The following is a 15,668-nucleotide window of genomic DNA, read 5'->3' as shown; positions in this document are numbered from 1 at the left end:
GCCCGGCCTGCCTACTCGATCATGTCGAAGAGGTCGTCGGCGGTGGCCTCCTCCTCCTCCTCCGCGTGGTCGCGGGTCACGTCGATTTCCTCCTCTTCCTCGTCCTCGCTCTTGGTGTGTTGGGCCGTCTGTTGTGTCCCCCCATTGGTCAATCAACAACAACCAACAACAACCAACAACAACAACAACAACCAACAACTAGTTGACGACGACGGACTACGTACTACGCTGCCGGTGGTGGTGGTGGCGCCGAAGGGAGAAGGGGACGTGGTGTCGCGGAGGGGGGCGTTGAGGCCGCGCGCGCAGAGAAGGCGCCAGAAGTCGTCCCGCCGCTTGTGCCTGTAGTAGCCCTCCAGCTCGTCCACGAACTCGTTGTACCTGCCATGGACCCATCCACCCACCCACCCACCCATCCAGCCTCCCCCCCCCGTTAGCCACTGAAGAGGGCCATTGCATGCGTCGTGGTTGGGCGTGGACCCGTGGTGGTGGTGGTGGTGGTGGTGGTGGTGGTGGTGGTCGTGGTGGTGGTGGTGGTGGTGGTGGTGGTGGTGGTGGGTGCCTTTGATGCTCGTCCTCAATCATGCATCCGTGGCGCAGGGTCTGGAGACACTGGAGGGCCTTATCGTAGAGCTGGGTGCCCACGCTGTCCTCGACCAGCTGTTTGATGCGCCCCTGCATCTGCTCCACAGCTGCATTGCAGATGATGACGACGACGACGACGACGACGATAGGATTTCGGCGGAACGGATCAGTATGGCACACACGACACACACACGACACACACACACATACACGACACACTGCGTGGTGTGTGCGGGTGGGGGTACCTTTGTCCACCAGGTCCACGTCGCGCCGGGCGAGCATGTCCTGCACGCGCGCAAGCACGTACGGACAGGTGGGTGGGTTAAGTAGGCCGCACACGTGGACACACACGGACCGGGGGGGAAGTGTTTCTCTGAACCAGGGAGGGGGGGGTCGGTGTTGGAGAGAGAGGGAATGGAGGGGACGCGCACGCTGAAGTCCTGCTCGGGGTTGATGGGTCCCACGTCCGACGTGGCTCCGGACATGAGGCTCTCCATGGAGATGCCCTCCTCCTCGGGGTTCTTCCGCTGCTTCTTGGCCTCCGGGACGTAGCTACGTCAGGACAACATGGAACCACACCACACACGGTGATCATCACACACGACACACACGACACACGACACACACGACGCGACACACATCGGTGCACATCAGCCAGCAGCGCACCACAAGTGTCTTCCCCCTTCTACCACACCACCAGACATTGGTGGTGGTGGTGGTGGTGGTAGTGGGTGGCGGTGGGCTAGTGTGTGTGAGAGAGAGAGAGAGAGAGAGACGTACCTTTCCAGCTGCACGTCGGTATCGGCCAGGCGGTCCCGCCAGTAGCGTCGTTCAACCTTGGCCGCAGCTCCCTCTACTCACGTACACACGAACGATGAGCAGCATCAGCAGCAGCAGATGGGTGGTTGGGTGATGACCAGCAGATGGCCGGGCAGCGACGGCAGCACGATGAGTTGCATCGGGGCGGAAGAGGAGGAGGAGGAGGAGGTAGTGATGGCGCTGGAGGTGGTGTACGCACCGACTCGCGTGAAGGTGAATGCGGCCTTGTAGCGGTCAAGAGCCGGCCGGAGCTTGTCAGCCAGCCCGAGGTCGGGTCGTAGGGCCTCCTGGATCGCAGGATCCACCTGTACGCCCCAGGCACGAGGGATAATAAATTACCGCCGCCCGCCCGCCCACCCACCCAGCCATTAGGCGGCGGCGGCGGCGGCGGGATCAGTGCACGGCTGTGATCGCCGGCATAAGGAGGGGGGCGGGAGGGTACGGGAGGGAGGGAGGGCTCGTCGGGGTGCTGCAGGCGGTGGAGTACGGCCCGGTACAGGTTTTGGAGGGCCGGGTTGTACGTGTACTTGGGCTTCACCGCCTCCATCGGATTGCTGTGGAGGAGCACCAGCCACACACATATGTGCATGCACGCATGCATGATTAGCGTGCATGATTAGCGTGCGCTGCTCGCTTCTCCGCTCCGCTCGAACACGGCGGCGGCTGCGGCGGCGGCGGGAGAGGAGACGCTAAGGGAGGGCGTGGCAAGCGGCCAACGGTTATTATGGCCGCCCGCCCATGGTGGTGGTGGGTGGTGGGTGGTGGGTGGTGTGGTGTGGTGGTGGTGTGGTGGGAGGGAGAGAGGGCACACACCCGTCCTCGTCGGTAGCGGCGGTCATGAGGTCCATGGAGTCAATCAGGGCCTGGGTGGCCTCCAGCTGCTCCTCCGAGGGGGCGTAGGCCTTGCGCAAAGGACGCGCCAGGGAGGCGAACGGGTATTGCCTGGCCGCCCGAGGAAAAAAACAACGCCGCCACCGCCACCGCCACGTGGTGGTGAGCGACCTACGCCGCCATCGCCGCGGCCCTTGTTGCCCAGCAGCAGCAGCAGTAGCAAATGATCATGAACCGCATTGGCCGCTGATTGGGGGGAACGAGGAGGAGGTCTGGGGCGTACCGGAGGTCCTCGGCAAAGGGGAGCGCGCAGAAGTACAGGCACGCAAAGTCTGGCTTGATGTCTACGCCCATCGATGACGGGTACGTACATTGTTGGTTGTTATGGGTCGATGGGTCGATTCTATTCTATTCTATTCTATCAAGGGTGTGTGGTGCGTCGTGTCGCGTGTCGGGACGTACGGGGAGAGAGGCAGCCCAGATAGGGGTTGCCCTTGTTCCTCTTCACGTAGCGCACAATGGCGAGGCTCCCCGTCTCGGCCAGCGCGTGTGCAAGCGCAGAGAGAGCTGCCGCTGCCGACTGTGTGCCGCGCGCGCCTCCACCGGTGAGAAGTGTGCAGCGCACAGCAGCACCCAACACTCGCTGCGGGTCCCCTATCCCATCCAACACACACGACACACACGACACGACACACACGACACACACACCGACACGCATGAAACAGACACGACACACACGGAAGCGTGCGGGGAATCGTACGCCATCCCCGGGCTCCGGCACAATGCACTCCACGTTGCCGAGGAACTGGTGCCCTACGAGCAGCAGCCGCCGCCGCCGCCACGGACCACGGACCATAAGAACAAAAAAGGACAAGATGTGGGGAGGGAGAAAACGACGCCGGGCGTGGAGGTTGGGTGTGGTAGGGCCGGGCGGGGCGGGGCGGGGCGGGGCGGGGCGGGGCGGGGCACGTACGGGGCACGTTCTTGGCCGAAGTGAATCCGATGAGTTGGAGGCACTTGGCAGCCTCGTACTTGAGCACGGCCTCGTCGACCATGGAGAAGGGCACCAGGGTCTTGCCGTACTTGTAGCCCTTGACCTTTTCGTCCGGCGCCACCTGCGCAGGTTTGGAAATGTGGACGGACGGACGGACGGATAACGCGAGGGTGGGGCATTCAGTTGGCGCCCCTCCTCCTCCTCCTCTCCCCAAACAGCTTCGTGGGTAATAATACATAATACATAATAAATACGTAATAATATATAAGAAGAATAATCATAAGAATCTCAACGTGCAGTGGGTTTCACCCAGGGGGGGGGGGGGAGGGTGGGTGGGTGGGTGGGTGCCTCAGTGTCGGGATCCGTGATGGAGTGGTAGGTTCGTTCGAGCTTCACGTCCATCGACGCGCCCTCATCCCCCGCTGCAGGTGGGGTGGGGTGGGGTGGGGGTGGGGTGGGGTGTGCCGCCGGCCGACGTGCGCATGTCAGCATTCATAAAACGAATCATGAAAAATAAAATAATAGAACAATAGAATAATTATAAAAGCATGGCGGCGTGGCTGGCACTCGTGGCCCACCACCTGCAGGCAGGCGCATGGAGCGATGGGGCGATTGCGGGGGGGGCGGGGCGGTACAGAGCTGCGAGACGACTGAGACCTTCTTGAGGGTGGGCAGCTTCCGCTCCATGGTCTTGATGTAGCTCCACACCTGCGCAGCGCGGGATGGTTGGTGAGCGCCAACGCACCATGATGTCACGCGGATCCACCCACCAGCCACCAGCGGCGGGCGGAAGCGTGTCCAGATGACCGTTGGGCAGCAGGAGGTACCGGTATCTTGACATGGGCGGAAATTTCCAGGCAACCGCGGTGCGACGTACGCTGGAGGACGGGCTTGGGCTTGATGAAGCTCATCATCTCGATGGCTGCAAGATTCCGCGGGTGCAGGGGAACACGTGTGGCAAAGCATACAACGACACACACAACACACACAACACACGACACACGACACACACCTTGGTTAGGACCATCCGTTGCGGGCAGTCGTTTCGTGTGGGGTGTGGCGCAGTACCCCGCTGGACGGGCACCACGACACCGTGCACGCGCTCGGCGAACTCGCGGATGAGGCGCTCGTTCTTCCTCTGCCACGCCGCCGTGGGGGGGGAGCCGTGGCGTAAGCAGTCGGCGGAGGAAGTGGTGGTTGGCAGGCACGGCCCATTCGAGGTTGTGCGCGCCACTACGGAGGAGAAGCAAAAGTACCTTGAATTCGGCCTTGTCGTTGTCGTCCTGCGAGCCGGCCCGTTGGTCGTCGTCCTCCTCGAAGCCCACCCCACTTGCCGCCGCCGTGAGTAGGGGAGCAGGAGCAGGAGCAGGAGGAGTTCACCGCCAGGGGGAGGAGGGGCGGAGGGAGGGCGGTGTCGTACATGACGTTGAGGCGGGCATCAATCTTGAGGAACTGCTCGCAGACGACGTCGAGGTCGTCCTGGTTGACGGGGCAGCCTGCATCGGTGACGAGGAAGATGCGCTTCTCGTAGCGCTTCCCCGCCGTCTTCCGGATGAGCAGATCCATGCCCACGATCAACGCGTCGATGACTGGCGGGCGGCCAGAGCACCCCACAGTCACAGCCACAGCCACACCAGAACACGAACCCCCACACGATCAGCGCCAGCACGCGAGGCAGCAGCCAAAAGCAGCGCCTTTGAGGGGGGTGTGTAATCTGTACAGTCACCGTCGGCCCCCTCGGGCGTGATGGTGGAGATGTAGCGGAGGAGATCGATGTCGGCCCCCATGATCTCGCGCGCCACCGTGATGTGCTGCGTTCGCCACGTGTGCAGGTGTGCGGGTGCAGAGAGACCAAGCGCGCGCCTTCGAGGTTAGCCAGTTGCTTCATTCCATTCAGCCCCCACCACCACCACCACCACCAAGGACGTGCGGCGCGGCTGGGGGGTGGGCACCTGGTAGCCATCTTCAGACAGCTGGTTGTGTGTTTCTGTAGAAAGAGGAGATGGAGGAGGACACACCACCGCACACACCGCACACAGCGTAGGTCGCCCCGTCAGCGCGCGAACCAGCCACCAGCCACCACCAGCCACCAGCCACTCCCACTCATGCCAACCACCGGTGATTACGATGGCGATGAGGAGGAGGCACGTGCCGCGGGTGCCGAAGAGGACGAGGCCCAGTTCGTCGCGGGACGGGTGCATGAGCTTCTGCTGCACCAGCAGCTCCACGGCCTTGACCGCCTGCTCCAGCCCCGACGTTGTGGAGACAGAGGCACACGCTGCTGCTGCTGACGAGGACGACGCACCCATGGTCGGCCTCTGTCTCGCGACAAACCGCCAACCAGGAGACAGAGACACAGAGCAGTAGTAGTATTTAGGACCATAAAGCCCCGCCACCCCCTCGCGCGTGGCAGTGAGAGGAGAGGGAGTATATACCGAGGACGAAGAAGAGCAGCGCTGTTGGGTCGCCATGGAGGCGCCCACGTCCAATATCACCACCACGGCCTCCCGCGAAGCTGCCGCCATGCCGCTGCTGCTGCCAACGTTACGTTCAAAGGGGGGGGGTACTGGTTTTGTTTTTCGTAATAGGAAAGGAAACGCCAGGAAAAGGGAGAAGAAACCACACAAGAGCAGGATCGAAAGATGACAACCATCATCAAGCCCATAGGGTACTACTCGCGTTGGTCTTAATGCCAAGGACCATCTCTCACGGATCCGAGGCATGTTGTGGGAGGGATGTTACAGGAAGGTGGGCAAAGGCGGGGCCAAGATGGTGAAGGCCGGCCTCAAGGCTGCCAAGAAGGGCGCTGGGGTGGCCAGCGCTCACTCCGCCGTTGGTGCTACGCCGCCCACCCTCCTGCCCACCACGTACGTACGGCACATGTACACAGCCATCTCCCTCCTCCAGTAGAACAATGCAGAGCCCCCTTCCTGCCGCGTGGCGTGGCGTGCTTTCACACCAAACAGCACACCACTCCTTTAAAGGGGGGCAGGCCGCCTCGTGAGGTGGTGGGTGGTGGGTGGTGGGTGCTGGGTGCTGGTGCTGGTGGTATATAGGAATGTCTCTTGCTGCTGGTGGTGCTGATGTGCTGCACCACCGGTGTCGGTTTGTGCGTGCGTGCGTGGGCGTGTCTAGAGGCGACGTGAGTGGAGCAGTGCGACCATCGTCGAACCGGGGCGGGCGAGGCGGGCTGACCCTTGCCAGCGGAGCCTCGGTAACATGGGCCAGCGGGTTCTCCCTCCCTCCCTCCCACCTCTTCCCTGTAGCCCTCCCTCCCTCCCTCTCCTCCCCTCTCGAGCCATCATGATGATGGCGTGGGCTGACCTGGTGCGGTGGTGCGGTGGCCACCTGGCGGTCATCGCCGAGGACTGCAGGTCGGATGACGACGGGGAGGACAATGTCGACGTGTGGAAGAAGAAGCTCAACAAGGAGCTCATATCTCCCGAAGTGCGGCCCGCCACAGGCTGCTGGCCTTTTGCCCCCCCCCTCTCTTCGAGAGACCCCTTTTTGTGCGTGCTGACCATAGTCCCCATCTGGTGTGGTGCATCGCTCCTCCTTCCTCCTCCTCCTCCTCCTCCTCCTCCTCCTCTTCGACGCGCCAGGAGGAGAAGCTGCTCGAGGCCCTCCTCCTCAAGGAAGACGTGTTCGCCGGTGACACGGCCACGGAAGAGCTCGTCAACAACCTCACCAAGCAAGTCCAGGCCCTCGACGCCGTACGGTCTCCCCTCACTGACCACCGATCCATCACGGGTGATCCACGCCACACGTGCCCTCCCCCCAAGCAAAAAGCATATTCGGGTGGGCGGGTGGGGGGCACGGTGGACGTGCAGCTGACGACGACGAGCAGGACGAGCAGGAGGAGGAGCCCGAGACCGAAATGCTAACTTGGGGGAGGGGATCGGGGGGGGGGGTGTTGTCTGCAGGCGAATGTGTATGCCTTGCTGTCGTCGGGACCAGCGATGCAGGATCTCACGCGTGGGATCGATGAAGCTGACGCGCAGCTGGACGAACTCCACACGTGGCTCTCCTACTACGACAACCAGCTCACCGTACGTCTCTCGTTCCGGCGGCAAGCCCTTGCCCAGCTCCGCCCGAGGCGTCCCTCCCTTCCTCCCTCCCTCCCTGTTGACTTGGACTCACCATAGCCGCCGGCGCCGGCGGTGTGCACACAGAACATCCAAAAGTACATCAAGAAGATAGAGGAGAACAACAACGAGATGGAAGTGCTCACCCGCAACCAGCACTCGCTACTTGAGGAACTCGACTCCCTCCTCGTACGTGGACCAACCCCTCCGCACACGCACACGCACACGCACACGCACACGCACACGCACACGCACACGCACACGCACACGCACACGCACACGCACACGCACACGCACACGCACACGCACACGAGGGTGGCTGGTGGCTGGTGGTTGGTGACACCACTGCCGCGTGGGTGGGTGGATGGATGGATGGATGGATGGGTTGGGCCTCTCCCGGCTTCGCAGACCACGTACTCCCTGGACGAGAGCACCACGTCTCTCCTTACCTTTGGCGAGCTCGAGGTTCGCTCCACCCCCGTCCCCTCCCTATTGTCCTGCCCTTCTCCTCTCCTCTCCCCTCTCCCCTCTCCCCTCTCTCCTCTCTCCTCTCTCCTCTCTCCTCTCTCCTCTCTCCTCTCTCCTCTCTCCTCTCTCCTCTCTCCTCTCTCGGAGTAGATCTACTTCGTTGTGGCCGTGCGGAGAGCAGCAGAGCCAACAAGGAGGGGGCGGGTGTCAGGTGGGGCCCAAGCTCGAGGCGGTGGTGGCAGCGGGGGAGCGGTGGGAAGCACGCTACAAGGCCGCTGCCCTCCTACGCGAGTCGTCCCCTGAAATCGCCCGCATGACTGCCAGCCAGTACGCTCACCTCCACCGCGGCCTGTGCCTATTCCGATGTGTCTCTATGTGTCTCTATCTATCTATCACCTTCGCGTGCCACTTACAACCTCGCTTCTCTTGGGTCGCTTCTTCTCACTCCCATCGGGTGCCATCGATGCAGACGGCAGATGGCTGAGTTCGAGCGCTTCCGTGATGTCTTTGCGGCACGACTGGAGCGATTCCTCAGCGAGCTCTTTTTCTCCCTGGTACCGTACCCTCCCCACTTTCGGTGCATTAGTTGCTCATCGTGTGTCGTGTGTGTGTCGTGTCGTTGGTCGTGTCGTTGGTCGTGTCGTTGGTCGTGTCGTGTGTGTCGTGCCGTGTCGTGCGTGCGGTTGTCGTGTGTGTGTCATGTGTGTGTGTTGTCGTGTGTGTAGAAGGGGGATTCGGCCGAGGAGAAGACTCAGGTTCCAGGTACCCCTCCCTTTCCGCCTCCAAGTCCACGTGGGGGGTGGGGTCGGGGTCGGGTTCGGGCTTATGTAGCGCACGACACGTGACGCACGGCTGATGGGGAGAACTGCTTGGTGGGCGCCCACCAGATCACAAAACCATATTCCGTAAGCTGGAGGCCTACAAGGAACTCATGCACTGGCTGCAGCGCAACAAGTTTGCATCCTACCTCCACCTCGCCCAGGTTACTCCCTCCTCCCGGGGGCGTGCGTTGTGCTGTGTTGTGTCGTGTTGCGCCTGGCCGTCATCTTCAGGATTCAGGAGGAGGAGAAGGAGGCCTTATTTATTATTTCCGGTGGTGGGCGGGACGGTGGTGGGTGGTGGTGGTTTTGTGCAGACATACGCGGATTGCATGCAGCGGCTCTATGACGAAGAGCAGCGGGTGTTCTTTGCCGAAATGCGGCGAGTCATCCCAAAGGAACCCCGCGACAATGCCAAGTTTGGCGGTGGCGTGGCTGCGCCTCAGCCGGGTAAACGAGACTCCATTAGTACGCGCCCCTCCCTTCTTCTTCTTCTTCTTCTTCTTCGCCCATCACGGACCACGCCCCTCTTCCCCATCACACGAAGACATGAAGGGCCTGAAGAAGGGCAAGAAAATGGAGAAGGTGCTGCGGCAGGGCCTCCGCGACTGGATCCTGGTCACCGCGCGCGAGCAGATCTTCAGCGAGGAAATGTTTGCCTTTCCGCCCTCCCGGGTATTTATAGCTATCTATCTATCTATCGATCGATCGATATACCCCGCCCGCCCGCATTGTGTGGGGGGGGGCTGTGCAGCAGGACTCACTCACAGGCATGAACGGCGGCGGCGGTCGTGGTGGTTGTGGCGGCGGCACACCTGGTGGTTGGGTTGTTTTCTTTGGCCGAACAGGATCCGCCGTTCTCGCCGTCACTGATCGACTGCGACGAGGCCGAAGCGGACAGCAGCCTGCAGCAAAAGCTGCGTGCAGGGGTGCGGGCCATGGGTGGCGGCATCTCCCTCGAGTCCATGCTGGCCCAGGTATGCCCCCCTGCCGCACGCACTGGTTGGGCGTCGCACCCCCCCAATGCCCCTTCTCACCTTCCATGCGGCGGCGGCGGCGGCGGCGGCGGCAACCAATCCGCTGCAGGCCTTTGGCGCAGGACTGGGCGCCTGGGCCGGCGTGTTTGGCGGGGTGACCAGGTATGACCACCTGGCCACGCTGGCCCTCGTCGTCGAGATGGAGATCCAGATCAACAAGTACCAAAAGGTGCCTCAACAGCTCTTTCCCCCACCCCCACCCCCCCATCTACCCTTGCCAGGTGGTGGCTGTGTTGATTGCGTTGCCGCTCGCGCATGTCATATATGCAGGACTCGGAGCCGCTGGTGCGGCTGCTCACGAGAGAGCTGCTGCTTCCTGCTACACGCATGTTCACCCACTCTATTGTGCGTCACACCTTTCTTGCGCGAGCCCCGTCTCCGCTGTCACACTTTCTCTCTCTCTGTGTGTGTGTGTGTGTGTGTGTGTCTGTCGTGTGTCGTGTGTGTCGTGTGTGTCGTGTGTGGTCGTGTGGGCAATGAACCGTGGGTGGGTTGTGTGTGCGCAGGATGAGGATGCGGCATCGATTGGCCTCCTGCAGCCCTCCATCAAGGCGGCAGGCATCTTGCCGCCCATTGTGAAGTATCCCGTACGCCCTTTCCGCCTTCGCCTTCTCCCTCCTCGGTGGTTGGTGGGTGTGTGCGTTGGATCGGGGCCTCTACTCTCGGCAACCGACCGACCTGTTCCCTCTCTCTCTCTCATTTTCTGGGCGTGTGGGCGTGTGGCGGTGCAGCAATTCGTGGAGGATGTGGAGGTGCGCCTGGAGGGGAGCGTGCTCGGGCGTAGGCTGGGGGACCGCGCGTTGGTGCGGATCTACTCTTCTCTCGCCCACTGGATCGACTCTCTCGGAGAAGACGACCCCAAGCACCGCTACATCCTCCGCGCTGGTATTATTACTTCCCCCCCCCCACAAATAGCCAATCCTCCCGTACACTACGTGCGCTAGATTGGGGGGGGGGCTAGGTGTGGGTGGGTGTGGAGCATGTATGTGGGCGGGCGGGTGGGCGGGGGCACAGCTCACACGGTGTGTTGTTGCACCATGGCAGAGAACTATCGCTACCTCTATGCGGAGCTGTGGCCTGAAGCTAAGGTGCGTTCGTCTTTGTCTTCGTCTGCTTCTACCCTCGTCTTCCCCAACCCGCTGGCTGGAGATGGGTGGGTGTACACCGGAGGAGGAGGGAGGGAGGGAGGGAGGGGACTTACCTTCTGCTGGCCCGCAACAGAAGGGGCCTCGCACCGAGTGTCTGAAGGAGCACCTGGAGCAAGCGCTCAGGCAAGCCGACGACAGCCTGCGCGACTTTATCCACAGCAGCATCGCCAGCAAGAACAATTTCCAGCCACTCACGGTAACGCCCCACCATTCCCGCTGCTGCGAGTAGCTGGCCCTCGCTCGCCTCACCGGCCCTCGGTGTGGTGGTGGGTGGGTGCAGGCGTTCTTCGAGGGGATTGATAAGCTTCTGCGCACGCTGCCTCCCGAGGAGATCCAATTCCAGAGCGCCCACTCATCCGAAGCCTTCGCCCGTCTCGCGCCCACCCTAGCCCGCCCAAGGGTGGACACTTCCCCCCCCCGCAATCTTTCGTTTCCATGCCTACTCGTACCAGTGCCTAACTCGCGGGTGTACTCTGGTCTCCTCCATCATTAGGTGGAGAAGCGTCTGGGGGCCATCTTGCGGCACATCAAGCGCAACTTTTGCAAGGAATCAGCCCTCATCCCGGTCGCGTTTACCCGCCTCCAGGTATGATCACGCCTCCTATCTGAGGAGCGCCGCGTTAGCTCACGCCTGGTCCATCCCGTAGGAGGTGCTTCTGTCCGAGTATGGGCGGTACGAGCAGCTGACAGCACAGTGCTACAAACATCTCCATCTTCCTCTGTCCACCTCTGACCTCCAGGAGATCTTGCTCTCGGCCCAGCGCCAGTACGAGTAGTTGCCATCTTCTCTCCAGATCAGAAAAAGAAACGCCCCGGGTGGGGCGAAAAGGAAAACGTGACGCGTACGTGTGTTGTCGGTTCTCTCTACGCGCCATTTAGTGATCTTGGCCAGAAAAGCCAACAGAAAAGCCAAGATGGATTCCGAAGAGGGCAAACCAGGCACTGTTGTGTGGGCCAAGCTGGCTGGCTTCGCCTTGTGGCCCGCACGGGTACAACCCATCCCAATTCGAATTGCAATGGCAGATTGGGAACGCTGGCACCTTACGCATCATGATACACACACCAGCTGGCCAAGCTGAGTGAGGTGAGCCCCACGGTATCCAAGGCGAAACGAGGAACCAGGCAGCAACTGGTCTACTTCTTTGGCTCTTACGATTAGTATCCCCCCCCCCAAATCGACCCTCGTTTCTCACCTACAATTAAGCACGATGCGCAACATGTGTAGCGCGTGGGTCTCACAGGTACAGCCATGGGACGAAAACTATGAGAGGAATATCAAGGGGAGCAAGGCCAAAGCCTTCGCCAAGGGCCTCAAAGAAGCCAGACAGTGGCTAACCGCGCGCAAACACGTCTTCCCGGTCTATCAAGTCACCTCGGGAGACGACGAAGACAGCAGCGAAAGCGAGAGCGAAAGTGCCAGCGGCGGCGGCAGCAGCAGCGACGAGGAGCAGTTGACATCGAAGGTACAGCTTGTCTTTTGATGGAGCGGCGACAATGATTATCATCAACTGGTGGATCCTTGTACTAACACCGCGTGCCGTGCAGAGGGGATCCACGAAAACGGAATTCAAGCGGCGGACGGCGAAAGGAAAGCAAGCCATCAGCAACCGAAAGGGACGAGATGGCGAAAGCGGCAGGGGGAAGCTGGCGAAGAAGGACGAGGCAAGCGAAGGAGATGCCGAAAGTAGACGAAATGCCAAGAGGCGCAGGCTGGAGCAGCGTCAAACTGAGCGACAGGCCCGTGACAGCGATCCCGAGGCGATGAAACGAAGAGTCAAGCGGCACGCCATCCAGCGACGGCTGGGTCTTTGCCCTCCCGCTGGCGTACGCGAGATCGTACTCCTACAACGCGAGCGGAAGACACGGGAGGAGGAGAAGGACGCTGCCGCCGCCACAGAGAAGGAAAAGCGCGCGAAGCAAAAAGTAAAGGAGGAGAGAAAGGAAGAGGAAAAGAAGAAGAAAAAGAAAGAGAAGAAAGAGCGCGGAAAGGACGACAAAAGGAAAGACAGGACAGGAAAGAGGGACACCAAGAAGAGGAAACGGGACAAGGACCTTGGAGACAAGAAGGAGCGCCCAACCAAGGTGTCACGCAAAAAGGAGAGCACTGAAGAAGGGAAGCACGGCCAAGCCAGTGATGACGTGCCTTAGGGGATGCAACCGAAACGAGTAATACGAATTGCACGCGTAACACGTGTAAAACTAGTAGCTCACGCAAAGAACGAACACACATGAAATTCGATGATGGTTGAAGGAAAACTCACCAGCCTTGAAAGCTCGCAGGGTAGGAGTGGTGCCAATCACTTCGTCAGGCGATGCGCCTCAGGGGGAGAGCAGTGTGAGGATGGTGTGACAAGCCATTGCGGAGCTCACACGTTTAGTCGTCCTTGTAAGTCGTAAAACTGTAAAATCTAGTAACACTCGTAAAACTAGTTTTACACGTTTTCGTTGCATCCCCTTAGTTTGAGCGTGTACTGGGAAACAAAGCCAATTAAAACAACGAACTTGGTTCGCGGTGATTGTTGTCGACCAATTTGGGACCGAAGGCGGGCGGAGTTCAGACTTGGGATTTCCGGGCTTCTTCACACCAGCAAGAGGACCCTTTTACCCTCTTGCCTTGATAGCTAGCGGCCTGAAAATCAACATCCAGACAAATTAGACCACGGGCTGCAAGTTGGCGCGTGATTCAGGGCTCTACAGCGCGCTGTTCGCCTCACTCCACGCCGCGCCGGATCGGTGCACGCGCAAAGCGGATCAATTTTCCCGCTTGCCTTGATAGCTAGCGGCCTGACAAGCAATATCCAGACCAAATAGACCATGGGCTACAAGATGGCGCACGAATTGGGGCTCTACAGCGCGCTGTAGGCGCAACAACTAATTGCGTCCCACCACTTTTGAAAACAAAGCGGGTCAGTTTTCTCGCTTGCCTTGATAGCAAGGTGCCTGCAAAGGAATATCCACATCAAATAGACCACGGGCTACAAGATGGCATATGACTCAGGGCTCCACCGTGCGCTGTTCGCTTTACATCTGATAAGAACTCATGAACACTAAGCTGTCAGTTTTCTCAGCTTCCCTTAATAGCTGAGGGGATGCAACGAAAACGAGTAACACTCGTTAAACGCGTTTGACTAGTTTAACTAGGAGAATGTGTGAAACGAGTAAAAACCGCGTGGAACGAGTAACAAGCCATTGCGGAGCTCACAGGTTTAGTCTTCCTTGTCGTTAAACTAGTAAAATTAGAAACACTCGTAAGGGGATGCAACGAAAACGCGTAACGAGCGCACCGTAGCGCCCTGATCCGCAAGCCATCTTGTAGCCCGTGGTCTTTTTGGTGTGGATATTTCTTTGCAGGCGCCTTGCTATCAGGGCAAGCGAGAAAACTGACCCGCTTAGTTTTCAGAACTGATATCACGCAAATTGTTGCTGACCTTACAAGCGCGCTGTAGAGCCCCCAGTCGTGTGCTATCTTGTAGCCCATGGTCTATTTGGTCTGGATATCGATTTTTAGGCCGCTAGCTATCAAGGCAAGCAGGAAAACTGATCAGCTCTGTTGTCCGGAGTGATATCACTCGTTCGGTTGTAAAGCGAACAGCGCTCTATGGAGCCCTGAGCCGTGCGCCATCTTGTAGCCCATGGTCTATTTGGTCTGGAAACTGATTTCCAGGCCGCTAGCTATCAACGCAAGCGGGAAAACTGGTGAGCTTTACCTGGAAGACAGGCACAACTTTACAGGTTGGTGAGGCGAACAGCGCGCTGTAGCGCCTTGAATAGTGCGCCATCTTGTAGCCCGTGGTCTATTTGGTCTGGAAACTGATTTCCAGGCCGCTAGCTATCAAGGCAAGCGAGAAAACTGATCAGCTTTTGCCTCTTTGTCGGTGGATTTTGGTACGAAAAGTGTAAGTCAGCGCCCTCGCGGAATTGGACTAATCATTTAGATTTTAATTTTAAATTTCTTTTAAAAGAATATTTCATTATCATTTTCATTTTAAAATTGTTATTTTTTGTCGAGCACGGGTGCTTGCCGTCTTAGCGAGGAATGGCGGCGGTGATGGTTGGCCGTGGAGACGTGAAGGGCCTGTCGTGGCGGAGCTTGGGGCTGAAGAGGGTCTGACTGAACTCAGCGCACACCAGCGTCAGATCCTCCGCGTCCGCCCTATCCCCCGTCTCGCCTGACCCTGCGTGCGCCCCTGGTACAGCGCGGTCCCGTCGCCTCCACCTGTCGTTTACACACACGACCCACACGACACCAGAGGATTGTTCGTTATAGCTTGTAGGGCGGGAACTTGGCGATCCCTCCCCAGCAGGATCCGTTTCGCAGGCCCGACTGCGGCGACGAGGGTGACCGGCGCCCCAAGTCGACGGGGAGCCAAACTCGTACCCCGGTGTCGGTGTTCGACTCAATCTTGGCAGCGCAGGCGCCTGGCGCTACGCTGTTGGTAGCCCTGTAGTCAGGCCACGCAGGTGTGTATGCCGTTGGGGGGGGTACCAGATGATTAATCAATTCGAAGGATGAGGAAAAAAAGACCGATGGAGGGCTATATTTCTCTTGTCAGGGCTCCTCTCTTTGGGGATGCAACGATAACGCGTAGTATGGATAAAATGCGTAGCATGCATGCTATTCAGGTCACATTTGCAGTATGAGTTGGAAGTACATGAAGAATGCATGGTGTGCCTTGGCCACACATGAAATATGCATGTTGCATGCAGACCACACACCTAACATGTGTGTTATGTGGGGACCACATGCATGACATGTGTGTTATGTGTGGACCACATGCATGACATGTGTGTTAGTGTACACATTTTACATAATGCCGACATGCATCTTATCCATGGACACCATGCATAAATGCATGCTGCATTANGTAAATGCTATTTTGGTGTTT

The 15,668-nt window shown here is 59.5% G+C and overlaps 2 protein-coding genes and 1 pseudogene across 2 annotated transcripts; 2 read left to right on the top strand and 1 right to left on the bottom strand.

Moving 5' to 3' along the window:
- Positions 1–11: 11 nt before the first annotated feature.
- On the bottom strand, positions 12–5,751 carry ACA1_182790 (ATPdependent DNA helicase; the record flags this gene model as incomplete). The annotated part of the gene is made up of 23 exons (XM_004345839.1): positions 12–128; positions 225–378; positions 611–689; positions 828–867; positions 1,014–1,134; positions 1,363–1,435; positions 1,601–1,706; positions 1,844–1,955; positions 2,215–2,343; positions 2,516–2,576; positions 2,695–2,812; positions 2,993–3,045; positions 3,206–3,347; positions 3,380–3,444; positions 3,862–3,934; positions 4,054–4,148; positions 4,295–4,364; positions 4,483–4,555; positions 4,647–4,815; positions 4,953–5,037; positions 5,179–5,213; positions 5,343–5,544; positions 5,662–5,751. The coding sequence occupies 23 exons, from the start codon at positions 5,749–5,751 to the stop codon at positions 12–14; spliced, it is 2,262 nt and encodes a 753-aa protein (XP_004345889.1).
- Positions 5,752–5,995: 244 nt separating this feature from the next.
- Positions 5,996–11,558, top strand: ACA1_182780 (annotated as a pseudogene).
- A 138-nt stretch (positions 11,559–11,696) lies between these two features.
- ACA1_182770 (uncharacterized protein) lies at positions 11,697–12,930 on the top strand (the record flags this gene model as incomplete). The annotated part of the gene is made up of 3 exons (XM_004345838.1): positions 11,697–11,771; positions 12,030–12,245; positions 12,328–12,930. The coding sequence occupies 3 exons, from the start codon at positions 11,697–11,699 to the stop codon at positions 12,928–12,930; spliced, it is 894 nt and encodes a 297-aa protein (XP_004345888.1).
- Positions 12,931–15,668: the final 2,738 nt, after the last annotated feature.

Source organism: Acanthamoeba castellanii (genome assembly GCF_000313135.1).
Source record: "Acanthamoeba castellanii str. Neff unplaced genomic scaffold scf7180000084745, whole genome shotgun sequence".
Lineage (NCBI taxonomy): Eukaryota > Discosea > Longamoebia > Acanthamoebidae > Acanthamoeba > Acanthamoeba castellanii.
This window is presented reverse-complemented; position numbering and strand designations above follow the sequence as displayed.